The sequence below is a fragment of the Somniosus microcephalus genome, chromosome 10 (genome assembly GCF_052327205.1).
Source record: "Somniosus microcephalus isolate GS21.2 chromosome 10, FLI_Smic_1.0, whole genome shotgun sequence".
Taxonomy (NCBI): Eukaryota; Metazoa; Chordata; class Chondrichthyes; order Squaliformes; family Somniosidae; genus Somniosus; species Somniosus microcephalus.
Genome location: NC_140996.1, coordinates 128,108,652 through 128,127,194, shown reverse-complemented (window position 1 = coordinate 128,127,194; position 18,543 = coordinate 128,108,652). Strand labels below are relative to the sequence as shown.

Here is an 18,543-nt window from a genome sequence, read left to right as displayed (position 1 = left end):
TTGCACAATGAGTGAGTTGGGATCAGTTTGACAATTTGATTCGGTGTTTCTGGTGGTCAAGGATGGTGGACACTAGTAATATAGGACCATGTGACTAAATGTTTTGTTCTGGAAGCTTAGCTTCTTAGCCCAGCAATTTTAAGTGGTTTTCAGCAAAATTGACTCTTTAATCAGTAACTTTCCTAAAGATAGAGCAATATCTGCAAACATGTAAAATAAATTTATTTGCGCAAGCAGTTAGAAATGAAGACGAAGGCCAGAACATTCAACTTTGCGCAGTAGTGGATTAGCCACCCATTATGCACCCTGCCTGATTTACCTTTCCATTGAAGTTCACTCTACCACTTGAATTGTTACTACTGGGGAATTATTTGCTTTCAGATTGATTTAGTGCCACTGTGTTGCTGCAGGGCTCCTGATGAAGGTTTTGTGCAGCTGATGGAAAGATTCTTGAAAGTTGGTGGAAGACCCAATGGCCCAGAACTTCGGGTCTCCACGGGTGAGTACGCACGGGGTATTCACCCGTGGGCCCGATGGAAGTGCTGGTTTCCTACATGCACTGCACATGCACGGGAAACCGGCACTTCCGTTCCCCTGAACGAAGGGGTTCAGAGGTCGAACGCGTGCGCGGGGGAGGCTGCGCGTGCGCATCAAACTTAGGTTTTTTTTACAGGTTTTTCCGTGAGGGTAGGTCTGCAGAATTTAGAAATGTAAAAAGCAGGTGTAAGGCCTGATTTTTACAAGGTAAGTGTTGAATTAATTAAAATTAAAACATTTTTTCCACAAGTTTATTATTTTTAAATACTTTAAAGCAAGGTAAGTTTATTTTTAGCCCCGTTAGAATATAAAATTATTTTTTTCAAAAATTTAAATTATTGTTTAAAATAGTTATTTCATGTAATTTATAGTTTATTTTAAAAATGTGATTAAAACAACTTTTTTGAAGGTTTAGTGCTATTTTGGGGCCGTAGTATTTAAGTATTGACAGCACTTCCTGTCAGACTTATGAATGGAGCATTCCCTGCTCCGATTGGCTGCCCATGGCCCACGTGATCCCAGGGGACGCATCGCACTAACTACGCCCCTGGGATACGCAAGCACTGCGCGCCGGCAGCTGGACCAGGCCCCGGATCGGAATTCCACGGGGCCCTACAGCTCCACGGCTGGCGCGCAAGGTAAGTGCAGATCGGGGGCTTGCACTTGCGGGAAGCCCCCAACCTGAATTTCTGGGCCATTGTTTTATTTTTAAAAAGCCCTGCCTCTACCAGCCTCACCTAATCCAGCTAGTTTAGCTTGTTGCTGCCGACTGTGAGATCTATGTATATAGTGCCTGCCAACATAACGGCTCTTTTAGCAGTTGTAGCAGGGAATGGACTCCACCATTACTTTATAGGCAAAACTGCAATTTATCTAGATTTATTTTGGTTACCAGCCAGATCGACTGAACAGTTAATTACGAATGCAGGTCCACAAACACAAGTTACATTTTGGTTATATTGCTTTGTGTTTCAAAAGCACTTAAAATATTGTGGCCCGAAAGACTAAGCTAGCACAAAGAAATGCTGGAATTTTGATTTCCTGAGGTCTAAGGTAGGAATAGAAACATATTTCCAAGCTATTGCAATATTTGATCAGTTATCTTATGGGGTTGGATATTTACCTTGTCTACAATAGTTTACATAGGATATACAGCATGGAAACAGGCCATTCGGCCCAACCAGTCCATGCCGGCATTTATGCTCCACTTGAACCTCCTTCCGTCTTTCCTCCGCATAACCCTCTATTCCCTTCTCCCTCATACTTATCTAGCCTCCCCATAAATAATGGGTTAAGCAACGCCTCAATTTCAAAATTCTCATCCTTGTTTTCAAATTTCTCCAAGCCCTCGCCCCTCCCTATCTCTAATCTCCTCCAGCCCCACAACTGCCCGAGATATCTGCGCTCCTCTAATTCTGCCCCCTTGATCATCCCTGATCATAATCGCTCAACCATTGGTGGCCGTGCCTTTTGTTCCCTAAGCTCTGGAATTCCCTGCCTAAACCTCTCTGCCTCGCTATCTCTCTTTCCTCCTTTAAGACCCTCCTTAAAACTTATCTCTTTGACCAAGCTTTTGGTCACCTGCCCTAATTTCTCTTTATGTGGCTTGGTGTCAAATTTTGTGTTTTAATACTCCTGTGAAATGCCTTGGGTGCTATATAAATACAAGTTGTTGCTATCTATATTCGCTTCAACCACTCCCTGTGGTAGCGAGTTCCACATTCTCACCACTCTCTGGGTAAAGAAGTTTCTTCTGAATTCCCTATTTGATTTCTTGGTGACTATCTTATATTGATGGCCTCTAGTTTTGCTCTTCCCCACAAGTGGAAACTCTCTCTCTGTATCTACTGTATCAAAACCTTTCATCATTTTAAAGACCTCTATATTGGGTCACCCATCAGCCTTCTCTTTTTCAAGAGAAAAGAGACCCAGCCTGATCATCCTTTCCTGATATGTATACCCTCGCATTTCTGGTATCATCCTTGTAAATCCTTTTTGCACCCTCTCCAGTGCCTCTATCCTTTTTATAATATGGCGATCAGAATTGTACGCAGTACTCCCAAGTGTGGTCTAACCAAGGTTCGATACAAGTTCAGCATAACTTCACTACTTTTCAATTCTATTTCTCTAGAAATAAATCCTCGTGCTTGGTTTGCCTTTTTTATGGCCTTATTAACCTGCATTGCTACTTTGTGATTTGTGTATTTGTATTCTGAGATCCCTTTGTTCTTCTACCCGATTTAGAGTCTTAATTTCCAAGTAAAATGTGACCTCATTTTCCTTGCCAAAATATAATATCTCATTTATTTGTGTTGAAATTCATTTGCCAATTATATGCCCATTCTGCAAGTTTATTAATGTCGTCTTGCGTAGGTTTACTAATGACGGTACAGGTGGAAAAATCGATGAACTGCCACTTTCGGGCCTGACTCCCTTGATCATGGAGCATTACAAATTGAAACTGGTTTAAAATGTTGAACACATTACTACATTAATGTTGAAGTTATATTGTGCAATTAGTTTTAATGGCATGGTTGCCAGTTCTTTCAAATCATTATTGTAGTGTATGTACCTTGAAGAAGGAACTATATTCTGCAGCCCCTGTATACTGCAGTACCAGTAGTGACCACCCCTGTATATAAGCCTGTGTAGTAACTTTGTATAGTAGTTCCAGTTTTGTCTCCATTCAGTAAACACCTGTTATAACCAACTTCTGCAGTCCGTGTCTCAATTACACACGGACATTACAATTATAAATTATTTAAGTTCTACATATGCAATTTTAACCTCCCTGACTTAATTTCCCTCGTAAATTAGGGATATATTGCAGCACGCATAACTGTGTACCCTTCAATTTCATCATTTGTATTTTCCGAGGTGAGTTGCTTGTGCAGAAGGTCAGCGATTCTGTCATACGTACTACTTGGCAATTTAATCACACTAAAGAAAATTCACAATACCAGCTGCAAAACTGATTTTTCTGATTTGGAACTCTTATTGGAGTTGAGCATAACTAGGGTGTTGGCATAATGCTATTGGTACTTTAGAACCATTTCTCCCAAGTTTGTGATTGATTCTAGTGTGACTTTTCTTGTTCAAAGGGTCTCGAGACTGAAGTATCTCCGAGAGAAACCAAAACTATATTCTATTTTAGAATCCCTTGTGGACAAATTGCCCCCCAGAGTGGTTCAAATGTGGTCGTTTGAAAATTAATGTTTGTAGGGGGTGAAGGAAGTGAGGTGTGTTTTTTTTAAATGTATTGAATAACTATTGTATAGCAGTGAAAAAGGGCACCACAGAGTAATAACTGTTGCATTAAGAAATCATTTACATTTACAAAGCATTGCCAGATTGTCCCAAAGTGCTTCATAGCCAGTGAAATAATTTTGAACTACAGTCGTTATTGTTACTAGACTAAATCCCAAAAGATTAATGCTTGTTGCATTTCTGCAGAGTAGTCAAACTTGATTTTCAGTTGGAATGTCTTTTTCGCTCCATGAGGAAAGACTTTGCCTCTGTGTGATGCCTCTTTGTAGTGTATGGTGATTGTGGTTGCAAACCTATATCCCATGGTTCTGTGGCACAGAATTTTGGTGCTCTAGTGTATGATCCTACTGGAGGCAGAAGTTCTTGTTTCGGTTAGCAAACATCAAAATGCATTTTGCTGCAATATTTTACAAGTTTTGTTTGGTATGGTATTGCAGTACCATTTTTCTGTTTTTTTTCCCCCTCCAGTGAGCTGCATGAGTAGTGCTGCAGACAGAAAATAGGTGCCAAAAAATTTCAGTTTACTGTATATGTTTGAACTTTTTGTGCTGAAAACATCTGAAGGACTTCAACAAGCTAGGTCCTAGGCCTTGGGCCTCTTTTTTTCCTACTGCAGATGACACAAAACTTGGAAGTATAGTGAACAGTGAGGAGGATAGTGATAGACTTCAAGAGAACATAGACAGGCTGGTGGAATGGACAGACACATGGCAGATGAAATTTGGTGCAAAAAAGTGCCAAGTGATACATTTAAGCAGGAAGAACGAGGAGAGGCAATATAAACTAAAGGGTACAATTCTAAAGGGGGTGCATGATCAGAGAGACCTGGGGGTGTATGTGCACAAATCGTTGAAGGTGGCAGGGCAGGTTGAGCAAACTTTTTTAAAAAAGCATATGGGATCCTGGGCTTTATAAATAGAGGCAGAGAGTCCAAAAGCAAGGAAGTTATGATGAACCTTTATAAAACACTGGTTCAGCCACAACTGCAGTATTGTCCAATTTTGGGCACCGCACTTTAGGAAGGATGTGAAGGCTTTAGAGTGGGCGCAGAAAAGATTTACAAGAATGGTTCCAGGGATGAAAGACTTCAGTTACGTGGATAGACTGGAGAAGCTGGGGTTGCTCTCCTTAGACCAGAGAAGATTGAGGGGTGATTTGATAGAGGTGTTCAAAATCATGAGGAATCTAGACAGAGTAGATAGAAACTGTTCCCATTGGCAGAAGGGTCAAGAACCAGAGGGCACAGATTTAAGGTGATGGGCAGATGATCCAAAGGTGACATGAGGAAAAACTCTTTTACGCAGCAAGTGGTTATGATCTGGAATGCACTGCCTGAAAGGGTGGTGGAGGTAGATTCAATTGTGGCTTTCAAAAGGGAATTGGATTAAGTACCTGAAGGAGACAAAATTGCTGGGCTACAGGGAAAGGGGGAAGTGGGACTAGCTGAAGTGCTCTTGCAGAGAGCCGGCACAGGCCGAATAGCCGCCTTCTGTGCTGTAACAATTCTATGATTCTATACTGTTGCATTGTGAATGTAGTAAGATAGTTCTGCTATAATTGAGGATGTTTGTGTTTCATGTCTATTACTGTAAGCATGTACAGTAGACTGATCTGTTGTCAACATTTACACAGTTGGACCACTGACAATCAGCTTTCAGAAAATTCCAGTTATGAGCGAAATTGCAAGAAAAAATCCATATGTTCAAGCTGGTGGACGGTACACTCCCCCACACTGCAAAGCTCCGTATAAGACAGCAATCCTTGTTCCTCATCGAAACAGAGAGCGACATTTGCGCCATCTTCTGTATTACCTTCATCCATTCTTGCAGCGTCAACAGCTTCAGTATGCAATATATGTCATCCATCAGGTAATTAACAGTTGGTACAAATATTTCTTTGCAACTGATTTTGGTTGAGTTTAAGCTTTCCTTTTTTTATTACTGGTGGTTTTTATTTTAAATCTTTCATGTGATTCATACACATTGCCACCATTTATGTTCAAGAAAGTCTCAAGTACAAATGTATTGATCTTGTTCAGGGACATGTTGATCTATTGGAATAAATTCTGTCTGCATCAGGAGTTTCTATCCATATCATTTTTATTCTAGTAAGTTCCTCTAGGCTATTTTGGTGACTGAGTTATGGTTTTGCGGCTTTAGAAAAAAGCAAAAGCTAAATACAGGAAACTTTCGATTTACCGGCACCCAAATATATGGAAATCTCGGTTAACCGGCAAAATTCAGGAGTAGGTTTTACTTCATATTTTTTTGCCTTCCATCTGTTGCTGTGCAAGGGTGTGGCTGCAGCTGTTGCTAAGCTACAGAGACGCTTGAAACTTGAGGCCATTGTTCTACAGTTGTTAAGCAACAGGGTTTGTTGCTTTATACGGAGCTGTCGGCTCTCCCTATCTTTTACTATAGCGTTCGGTTATCCGGAATTTTTGATGAACCGGCACCACGTCGGTCCCGTCCGTGCCGGATAAAAAAAAGTTTCCTGTAATCATTAACTTCTAACACACTACAGTGTCACAGGATCTAATGTCACAATTCGGCTATGATTAGTCCTAAATTTAAAACTCTCTGCTATAATTGAGCCCCTATAATTAGATTACTTGTACATGACGACTAATTGGGCAACATGATTTTGATTATTCCCTGGGCTTGATCTTTATTTTATTCAGTTCCACTACTTGTTTTTAACAGGTCATTCTTTTCTGCCACCACTATAGAGGCTGTAGTTAATGTGATAACCAGCTGTAGCTTATGGTGGCAGAAATTAATATTGGTACAGAATTTCCTGGAGACTGGCTCATCTACAGCATTGGGTTTGTTTTCCAGCAAAAGCAGGTCCCTGCAAATAATGGCGGGTTACAGCATTATTAACGCTGCGCCATAATTTCCTGGGACTTGTGTGCCATTCTGCCAATATCCTCGCCGAAACAGAGAAAAGTTGATTATCTTGGCTCCATCGTGTCAATGACAATTGCGAATCTTCTGGATTTACGTTAGTATTTTGGTCGGGGCTACTTAGATGGAAAAATAATGTCGCAGGTGAATGTATTTTAAATGCACAAGTTTTAATTAGTTAAAACCCATTAAAACACTTGTCACTTTGTGTTGGGTTTAGCATATATTGGGTGTAGGACACTGAAGTGTCTGCACATGCCATTGATGAAATTGAGAGTGGGGGAGAAATTTTTATTAGGCCTGGTTTTTGGGCCAGAAATGGTTGGCATGCTCATTGCAAGGCAGAGGCCCGAATCTCATCTGAAATTGGGCCTCAGGCCTTGCCTGAATAATTTACTTTTCAGCCCATGCCTTTCTCTTCAGTCATTGTTGTATATTCAATGGACCTTTAGGTGAATAAGCTACTCATTCAGCTAACTTTTTTAATGTTTTCCTGTTTTTGTTTATTGCAGCTGCGCAATGTAGGCGTATTAATCACGTAACTAAAAATAAACGTACCTTTTTGAATATTTTTAATTTATAAATGAGTTATCAAATTTCACTTTTCTATTTTTTAAAACTCTTAAGCTGGTAAAAGCAGGCCTTGCACCTGCTTTTACCAGGCGTAAGAATTTGACAGTTATTCAGCGGGCAGAAGTTGTGCAAAAAGCGCAACTCTCCTCCCATAGAGGCACTTTTCTTGTGCATGCGGATGATCTGTCAAGAGAATTCTTGACAGATCACAAGTGCCGGTTTTTAGCGCATGCACTTCGCATACCAGAAACCGGCACTAGCGCGACCCCTACGGGTGCGTACGGACCTCGTGGGGGTCGGAAAATCCGGCCCATGTTTACAGCGCCTTCCAGGTGCATACCTTTCAAATCTTGAGACCTTTTATAGATTTTTAATATCTAATGGATAATAAATAGAGGTGACAAGTTGATCTATTTTTTTTTTAAAAAGTCACCAGATTTTCACTTCAAGCGCCTTCGCTTTAAAATCTGCACTGTAGGCTTTGCAGAATGTAGTTGTGAGAAGGGAGGAAAATCCAAGTTAGTTACAATTTTAAAATGCTTAGGATTGGGATTATAATTGGAACTCCAGATATTTGTGTTGCAGTTTTGTAGAAAACTGGTTAAAAGCAATGTTGTCCTAATGCAGCGCTGAAATAATTGTTGACTCCTCAGACACTCCAAGCGAGTCTGCACTAGAACAGTAGCATTCCTTAACTCAACATTAAAAGCTAGCAAGCACTATGCACGTTACAAGATGAATTAACGGTGCCAGTCTATAAATCCTATTTTCAGCATTGTTATATTTCGTTTAGGTTTGATCAGGTAGTCGTGTGCCCACTGTCTGAAACTTTAGCCAAGTTAATTGGTGTATGTTATGGAATTGCAAGGTTAATTTTAACTTCTCTGAAGCATGCCAGTATGTGTCCAGACCCCTTTTTTTAGAAAGAGGGAAAGCCCTCTGATTAATTCTTGTACACATTCTAGTTGGCGTCACAGTGTTAACTTATAGAATAGGCTTCCAGCTGACATGGTGAATAGGGACTTAAAGTGCCCAAAAAATAGCTGCCTTCCTGTTTTAGCAGGATATATAAGCTCAGCACTAAGGGAGGAATGAGATGAAATGGTTTGAGTACGTTCTGTCCACGGGAGGGCCCCATGATCCTTGCTCGTCAGTCGTACAAGAAAAGTTTGGGTGTTCATTTAGTTTCAAACATCTTGTATACAGTACTATCAAAAGCAAAGTGCAACAAAGATCAAAACACTGATGCGATATCACTAAAAAATGAATACTGTGTTGTAAGTTATTTAGTTTAATTTTCATTAGTTACTGAAAATAACAAAAGCCTGATGGAATGTTGTCCTTTATCTCAAGGGGGGCTGGAATACAAAAGGGTGGAAATTGTTGGTTATATAAAGCTCTGGTTAGACCCCATTTAGTGTACCGCATTCAGTTCTGGGCACTGCACCTTAGGTAGGAGGGAGTGCAGCGCAGATTCACCAGAATTTGATACCTAGGCTGAAAGGGTTAAATTATAAAGCCAGGTTGCATAGACTAGGTTTGTATTCCTGTGAGTATAGAAGATTAAGGGGTGCTCTAACTGCGGTTTTTAAGATGATTAAAGGCGTTGTAGGGTAAAGAGAAACTATTTCCTCTGGCAGGGAGTCCAGAACAAGGAACAGAGAAGGTTGAAGGGAGATTTAATAGAAGTGTTCAAATTCATGAAGGGTTTTGATAGAGTAAATAAGGAGAAACTGTTTCCAGTGGCAGATGAGTCAGTAACCAGATGACACCGATTTAAGGTAATTGGCAAAAGAACCAGAGGTGAGGAAGAGAATTTTTTCTACAGTGAATTATGATCTGGAATGCACTGCCTGAAAGGGCAGTGGAAGCAGATTCAATAATAACTTTCAAAGGGGATCTAGATAATTACTTGAAGGGGAAAAATTGCATGGCTATGGGGAAATGGCAGGGGAATAGGACTAATTGGATAGTTCTTTCAAAGATGGGCCGAATGACTGTATCATTCTCTGATTCCAAGGGCGCATATGCTTAAAGTTAGAGCTAGGCCATTCAGGGGTGATGTCAGGAAGCACTTCAAGCAAAGGGTGGTGGAAATCTGGAACTGTCTTCCCCCAAAAAGCTGTTGAGGCTAGGTCAATTGAAAATTTCAAAACTAAGATTGATAGATTTTTGTTAAGCAAGGGTATTGAGGGTTACAGAACCAAGGCAGGTCAATGGAGTTAAGATACAGATCAGCCATGATCTAATTCAATGGCGGGAATAGGCTTGAGGTGCTGAATGCCCTACTCCTGTTCCTAAAATGCTGCATTAATCCTTTGGGTACACTTTGGTAGTAATTAGCCCCCTAGACTGCTGATGAGTGTGTGGCTGGAATAACTGATGCTTGCTTAAGAAATCATAAATTTGACCTAAAATAGAAAATGCTGGAAATACTCAGCAGGTCAGGCAGCATCTGTAGAGAGAGAAACAGTTAATGTTTCAGGTCGATGACCCTTCGTCAGAACTGGAAAAAGCTGGAGATGGAACAGGTTTTTAAGCAAGTGTAGTGGCAGGGAAAGGGGGGAGGGGAGGAAAGAACAAAAGGGACAGTCTGTGATAGGATGGAAGGCAGGACAGATTGAGACAAAAGGGATGATGGTGTAAGGCAAAAGGAGATGGTAATGGGACAAGTTAAGAAACAAAAGATGGCTCTAGATGAAGTGTAAATGGCGATGGAGAATGAAAGACAGCTGCCATGTGAGGAAAAAAAGATAAGGGCAGAGGTTATGGTCTGAAATTGTTGAACTCAATGAATCCAGAAGGCTGTAAAGTGCCTAATTGAAAGATGAGGTGCTGTTCCTCGAGCTTACATTGAGCTTTATTGGAAGAGAGTAAGAGGCTGAGGACGGTGAGGTGGGAGTGGAGCAGAGAATTAAAGTGACAGGCAACCGGAAGCTTGGGGGCACCCTTATGAGCTGAACTAAATTTGACCTTGTTTCAATAACCAAACTAAATCACACTCCATCCTGAGATTCTTTGACTGGAAAGACCAGTTTATCAGGGCGAAACCTTCTTTGGCTTGTAGCACAAGAGGGGAGTTCAAGTCCATTGAAGTATCTGAGAAGAGATCAAATTATTAAAAGGGAGACTTGGTGACCTAAGAGTACATGGCCTTTTTCTTCTGGGGCATGGGTTCATATCTAGCCCAGAGTTAATAGAATCATAGTCTTACAGCACAGAAGGAGGCCATTCAGCCTGCTGTGCCTGTGCTGGCTCTTTTAAAAGAACTGTCCAATTTGGTCCCACTTTTCCCCATAACCCTGCAAATGTGTCCTCTTCAAGTAGATGTCCAATTGCTTTTTGAAAGTTCCTATGGAATCTGCTTCCACCACTCTCTCTCTTGGGTAGTGAATTCCAGATCTTATTAATACTCTGTGAAAAGACTTCTCATTCCCCTCTAGATCTTGTGCCAATTATTTTAAATCTGTGCCCTCTGGTTACTGATCAAAAACAGTATCTCCCTAGTTGCTCTATCGAAACCCCTCATAATTTTGAACACTTCTATTAGGCCGGCCCTTACATAGAAACATAAGATAGGAGCAGGAGTAGGCCATTTGGCCCCTCGAACCTGCTCCGCCATTCAATGAGACCATGGCTAATCATCCAAATTCAGTACCCTGTCCCTGCCTTCTCCCCATATCCCTTGATCCCTTTAGCCTTAAGAAATATATCCAACTCCTTCTTGAATATATTTAATGAATTGGCCTCAACTGCCTTCTGTGGTAGAGAATACCACAGGTTCACCACTCTTTGGGTGAAGACATTCCTCCTCATCTCTGTCCTAAATGGCTTACCCCTTATCCTTAGACTGTGACCCCTGGTTCTGGACTCCCTGGCCATCGGGAACATCCTTCCTGCATCAAGTCTGTCTAGTCCTGTTAGAATTTTCTAAGTTTCAATGAGATCCCCTCATTCTTCTAAACTCCAGCACGTATAAGCCCAATCGACCCAATCTCTCCTCCTACGTCATTCCTGCCATCCCAGGTATCAGTCTGGTGAATCTTCGCTGCACTCCCTCCATGGCAAGAATATCCTTCCTCAGATAAGGCGACCAAAACTGCACACAATACTCAAGGTGTGGTCTCAGCAACGCCCTGTACAACTGCAGCAAGACATCCTTGTTCCTGTACTCGAATCCTCTCGTTACGAAGGCCAACATACCATTTGCCGCCTTAACCGCCTGTTGCACCTGCATGCTTAGCTTCAGCGACAGGTACACAAGGACACCCAGGTCTCATTGCACTTCCCCTTCTCCCAATCTATTGCCGTTCAGATAATCTGCCTTCCTGTTTTTGCCATCAAAGTGGATAACCTCGCATTTATCCACATTGGGCAGATGCATAGCAGATGCAGTATAATCACCCAACCTGTCCAAATCATACTGGAGTTTCTCGGCATCCTCCTCACAGCACACATGCCCACCCAGCTTTGTGTCGTCTGCAAACTTGGAGGTATTACATCTAGTTCCCTCGTCTAGATCATTAATATATATTGTGAATAGCTGGGGTCCTAGGACTGGCCCCTGCGGTACCCCACTAGTCACTGCATGCCACTCTGAAAAAGACATGTTTATTCCAACTCTTTGCTTCCTGTCTGCCTACCAGTTCTCTATCCAAGTCAGTACCTTGCCCCCAATCCCATGTGCCTTAACTTTACACGCTAATCTCTTATGCGGGACCTTATCGAAAGCCTTCTGAAAGTCCAAATACACCACATCCACTGGTTCTCCCTTATCTATTTTACCAGATACATCCTCAAAAAAATTCCAGTAGATTAGTCAAGCACGATTTACCTTTTGTAAATCCATGTTGACTTTGTCTGATCCTGTCACTGTTTTCCAAGTGCTCTGCTATTACATCTTTTATAATGGACTCTAGCATTTTCCCCACTACCGATGTCAGGCTTACCGGTCTATAATTCCCTGTTTTCTCTCTACCACCTTTTTTGAATAGTGGGGTAACATTAGCTACCCTCCAATCCATGGGAACTGTTCCAAAATTCTATGGACTCTGGAAGATGACCAGCAATGCATCTACTATTTCTAGGGCCACTTCCTTAAGTACCCTAGGATGTAGATTATCAGGCCCTGGGGATTTATCGGCCTTCAATCCCATCAATTTCCCTAACACCATTTCCCTACAAATACTGATTTTTTATTTTTTTTTCAGTTCCTCCCTTTCATTAGACCCTATGTTCCCCAACATCTCTGGGCGGTTATTTGTGTCCTCCTTTGTGAAGACTGAACCAAAGTATGTATTTAATTGGTCTACCATTTCTTTGTTCCCCATTATAAATTCTCTTGATTCTGACTATAAGGGACCTATGCTTGACTTCACCAATCTTTTTCTCTTCACATATCTATAGAAGCTTTTACAGTCAGTTTTTATGTTCCCTGCAAGCTTACTCTCCTACACTATTTCCCCCCCTCTTAATTAATCCCTTTGTTCTCCTTTGAATCCTAAACTGCTCCCAATCCTCAGGTTTGCTGCTTTTTCTGGCCAATTTATATGTCCTCTCCTTGGATCTCATGCTATCCCTAATTTCCCTTGTTAGCCACGGTTGATTCACCTTTTTTGTTTTATTTTTATGCCAAACAGGGATTAACAAATTCTGTAGTTCATCCATGCGATCTTTAAATGTTTGCCATTGCCTAGCCACCGTCAACCCTTTGAGTAACATTCCCCGATCAATCCTACCCAACTCGCGCCTCATACCATCGTAGTTTCCTTTATTTAAATTCAGGACCCTAGTCGCTGAGTCAAATACTTCACTCTCCATCTGAATGAAGAATTCGATCATATTATGATCGCTCCTCCCCAAGGGGCCTCGCACAACAAGATTGCTAATTATTCCTTTCTCATTTCATAATACCCAGTTTAAGATGGCCTGATCTCTAGTTGGTTCCTCGACATATTGGTCCAGGAAACCATCCCGTATACACTCCAGGAATTCCTCCTCCACAGTATTGTTACTAATTTGGGTAGCCCAATCTATATGTAGCCCAATCTAAACCTCTTTAAGGAGAACAATCCCAGCTTCTCCAATCTCTCCACATAACTGAAGTCCCTCATCCCTGGTAAACCTCCTCTGTACCCTCTCCAAGGCCTTGACCTCCTCCCTAAAGTGTAATGCCTAGAGTTGTACACAATACTCCAGCTGAAGCCTAACCAGTGATTTGTAAAGGTTTAACATGACTTCCTTATTTTTGTATTCCGTGCCACTAGTTACGAAGCCAAATATCCCATACGCTTTCATAACTGCCTTATCAACTTGCCCTGCCACCTTCAAAGATTTGTGAAAATGCACCCCCAGGTCCTTCTGCTCTTGCACACCCCTCAAAATAGTGCTAATTAGATTATACTGCCTTCCCATGTTACTCCCAAAGTGCATCACTTCACACTTATTCACATTAATTACAGAATAAAGTCCTCCTGTCTGCAGGCTGTAAGGTCTCTCTGCAATGACTTTGATTAGCCTTGATCCAGTTCTTAATACTACATTCATTCCCACAAAATTGGCAGTCGGACTGAAGGTGAAATAGAAACATTCATGTTGGTGATATAGGAGTTATTCTACGATTGAGCAGAGTGAAAAGCATGGTATACTTCACCTGGGGGTGCTTGATTCTGACACTGGATATTAAAAGCGGGGGGAAAATTCACCTGTGTTGATGACCTTAAATTTTAAGCACAGAATTCATCCCTCTAAAATTAAATTAAAACAGAAGATAAGGAATAAATACTACAGGTATTAACTTTTTTTACATTGAATATAGAAGAGCAAATGGAAATCGAGGGGAAAGATGAGGGGCAGACTAATGACGTTAAAACCATGTAATATTTTTAAGCAGCTATTTGCATGACTAATACAAATGAATAGAATAATTGAGATTTTACTAAAGGTGTTTTAATTAGAAGACTTGCTTTTATAAGCAAATGCACTGTGGAAGAACAAATACTTTGATAAAAAATTACAACTGTGCTTACAAAACCTAATGAGTGTTGGCTGCAACCTTGGCACCGCTCGTGCCCCCCACCCCCACAACTTCTTTCAACTCTCTTTTTTGACACTGCTGAAGGTGTTACCTTGTGTTTAACATTGGTGCTGCTCAGCATTACAAAAAGATAAAGTTCTCTCTCTGCCAAACGGAAAGCTACTATATGTATCACATTGTGCAGTTCAAATGTTTTTTGGTTTTCTCTGGTTTAGTTATACTCTTGGAATTCATCTTTCAAGGGGATAATTATCTAAGTTATCTGATTTAATTGGGTTTAACTGCAAAATCAAAAGGCTTAATGTTTCAATTTTTTTAACTGAGTACACATGCTAAATAGACCAGTTGCTTTTCTAGTTTGTAATCAACAATGAGAAGGTAGAATTAGTAGCTAAATAAATTCACATTGTCAATTTTCTCGATACTGTGGCCAATCCTTTTAAAGGCAGCCATGGTAACAAATTGGTCTCTGCATAGAGTACTGTAATAATTTCATTATTGGTAACTGGAACATTTGCACAGGAATTTTGATTTACAGTGAGATTTGATGCATTTCAGTAACTTATCAAATTTTTCTGATCCAAGACTGAATTATTGAATTCTAAATAGCTATTCTGAACTGCATTGTGTATACTCATTTGTTTATAATGAGCCATTTCCAGTATGTAAACTCAATGGGTTGCATGCAAAGCTGGGTGCCAGGTCTGTTCAATATTTTAAATGTCTTTTGTTTTGAAATAAAATGCAAATTATTTCCCCATCAGACTGGAAATCGTACCTTTAACAGGGCAAAGCTGCTTAATGTTGGAGTGAGGGAAGCACTAAAGGATGAGGAGTGGGACTGTCTGTTTTTACATGATGTCGACCTTATTCCGGAGAATGATCACAATCTGTATGTCTGCAATGAGAGATACCCCAAACATGTGTCCAGTGCTATGAACAAATTCAAGTACAGGTATTGAAAATAACAGGAATAATTATTTATAGTAGTTTTAATTTCATGTTCTGATGTATTTTAACTTGTCAACTAAACTAAACTTATTTTAACATGTACATAACTCCATTTATAAGGTGTCAGCCATGGCTCAGTTGGTAGCACTGTCACCTGAGTCAAAAGGTTGTGGGTTCAAGTCCCACTCCAGCGACTAGAGTGCAAAAATCTAGGCTGACACTGCAGTGCAGACAGTTGGAGGTGCTGTCTTTTGGATGAGATGTTAAACCAAGGCGCCCTGTCTGCGCTCTCGGGTTGACGTAAAAAATCCCTTGGCATTATTTCGAAGAAAAGCAGGAGAGTTCTCCCCGGTGTCCTGACCAATATTTATCTCTCAATCAACATCACTAAAACAGATTATTTGGTCATTATCACATTGTTGTTTGTGGGAGCTTGCTGTGTGTAAATTGGTTGCCACGTTTTCTACATTGCAACAGTGACTACATTTTTTTAAAAAAGTACTTCATTAACTGTAAAGTGCTTTGGGACGTCCTGAGGTCGTTGAAAGGCAAGCCGCTATATAAATGCATATCTTGTATTCAACCACTCTTCATACTGACCAATACTAATTTAAGTGCTCTTTCAATGCAGATGCTGCACTTCCATGCAATGACTACACAAAGTATTTAAGTATTTAACATCTTAAAACATTGAAAGTTAAGCTGTGTATATTTCATCAATCATGATTTAAGCTTTTATTTCTTAACTTCAAAGATCATATCCCAAGGGTTTTTCCTCCTTCCTATTACCTTTTTGTAGGAATAATGGATCAGGATTTAGTTTCTTTTCTATTTTTAATATGATGCCTAATCTGACTTTAGTATTCCCCACAGTCTGATTTAGTTCAAAGACACAGATAGTTTGCCCATGAGCAGGGTGTAACCAGTAGTATCGCACTAGTTAAAAAAGCACATTGAACACTTGTCTCACTTCAAAGAAATTGCAGTTTGAAAAGGTGCCATTTGATGCAGTACTAACAATTTCTTTATTCCACTTAATGTATGTAGCCAAGAATATGATTGTCGACATAATCACAAACTGGATTTTGAGCTTGGAATTACAATAACACAGTATTAACTGAACTTAACGCATCATATCTCTGAACAAAAGCAAAATACTGCCGATACTGGAAATCTGAAATAAAAAGAGAAAATGCTGGAAATACTCAGCAGGTCGGGCAGCATCTGTGGAGAGAGAAACCGTTAAGGTTTCAGGTCGATGACCTTGCAGCAGAACAGAGCTTATCGATCCCACAGCCTACGGATCAGATCAAAGCTCTGCAGTCTTGCCACATCCAGTCGTGAATGGTGGTGGCCAATTAAATGACTAACTGGAGGAGGAGGAAGCTCCATGAACATTCCCATCATCAATGATGTTGGAGCCCAACACATTGGTGCAAAAGACAAGGCTGAAGCGTTCGCAACCATCTTTAGCCAGAAGTGCCGAGTAGATGATCCATCTTGGCCTCCTCATAAGGTCCCCACCATCACAGAAGCCAGTCTTCAGCCATTTTGGTTCATTCCACGTGATAAATGGTTGAGCGCACTGGATACAGCAAAGGCTATAGGCCCCAACAACATTTCTGCTGTCGTGCTGAAAACTTGTGCTCCAGAACTAGCCATACCTCTAGCCAAGCTATTCCAGTGCGGCTACAACACTGACCTCTACCCGACAATGTGGAAAATTGCCAGGTATGTCCTGTCCACAAAAAGCAGGACAAATCCAATCTGGCCAGTTACCACTCTGCTCCTGACCTCATTACAGTCTTGGTCCAAACATGGACAAAAAAAGGTGAATTCCAGAGGTGAGGTGAGAGTGACTGCCATTGACGTCAAAGCAGCATTTGACCGAGTGTGGCATTAAGGAGCCCTAGTAAAAGTGAAATCAATGGGAATTGGGGAAAGCTCTCTATTGGCTGGAGTCATACCTAGCATAAAGTAAGGTGGTTGTTGGAGGCCAATCCTCTCAGTCCCAGGACATTGTTGCAGGAGTTCCCCCGGGCAATGCCCTGGGCCCAACCATTTTCAGCTGCTTCACCAATGACCACCTCCAGGCTCAGAAGTGGGGATGTTCGCTGGTGATTGCACAAGTGTTCAGTTCCATTCGTATCTCCTCAGATAATGAAGCAGTTTGTGTCCGCATGCAGCAAGACCTGGATGACATTTAGGCTTAGGCTGATAAGTGGCAAGGAATGTTTGCACCACACAAGTGATAGGCAATGACTGTCTCCAACAAAAGAGAGTCTAACCACCGCCCGTTGACATTCAACGGCATTACCATCCTCGAATTTCCCTCACTCTCAACATCCTGGGGGGGTCACCATTGACCAGAAACTTAACTGGACCAGCCACACACATACTGTGGCTACAAGAGCAGGTCAGAGGCTAGGTATTCTGTGACGACTGTCTCACCTCCTGACTCCCCAAAGCCTTTCCACCATCTACAAGTCAGGAGTGTGATGGAATACTCTCACTTGCCTGGATGAGTGCAGCTCCAACAACACTCGAAGCTCGACATCATCCAGGACAAAGCAGCCCGCTTGATTGGCACTCCATCCACTCCCTTCAACATTCACTCCATTCCCTTCAACATTCACTCCCTTCATCACTGGCGCACCGTGGCTGAAGTATGTACCCTCTACAAGATGCAATGCAGCAACTTGCCAAGGCTTCTTTGACAGCGCCTCCCAAACACGCAAGCTCTACCACCTAGGACAGGGCAGCAGGCACATAGCAAAACCATCACCTCCAAGTCACACACCATCCTGACTTGGAACTATTTTGCTGTTCCTTCATCGCCGCTGGGTCAAAATCCTGGTGCTCCCTCCCTAACAGCACTGTGGGGAGTACCTTCACCACACGGACTGCAGCGGTTCAGAATACAGCTCATCACCACCACCACCTCTGGCAATTGGGGATGGACAATAAATGCTGGCCTTGCCAGCAACGCCCACATCCTAGGAACGATTAAAAAAAAAAGTAGCATTCAATTTTGAAGATTCCATTTTATTTTGTAGTTTGTGTGATGCCCTGTGATGAGGGGTCTACTAGGAGATCCCAGAGGGTCTACCAGGTTATTAGATTTTTGTCAGTCTCATCTGATTTTTATTTTACTGTATCTGTTGTACTAGTGAATTATTTTTGTTGTATACAATTTTTTTCTGCAATGATGGCATTTTTTCCCTCCTTTTTGGGTAGCCAACATATGGTGTTTCGAAGTTGGGACAGGGGTCC

The 18,543-nt window shown here is 41.4% G+C and overlaps 1 protein-coding gene across 2 annotated transcripts in view; it reads left to right on the top strand.

Annotated features, from left to right (window-relative positions):
- LOC147111692 (beta-1,4-galactosyltransferase 3-like) overlaps window positions 1-18,543 on the top strand; it is a 51,386-nt gene that overhangs the window by 17,484 nt on the left and 15,359 nt on the right. For both annotated transcript variants that reach the window (XM_085998798.1, XM_085998800.1), the window contains exons 2-3: window positions 5,437-5,672; window positions 15,084-15,274. In XM_085998798.1, coding sequence (XP_085854924.1) covers window positions 5,437-5,672; window positions 15,084-15,274 — 427 coding nt within the window. The remainder of the gene's footprint in view (window positions 1-5,436; window positions 5,673-15,083; window positions 15,275-18,543) is intronic.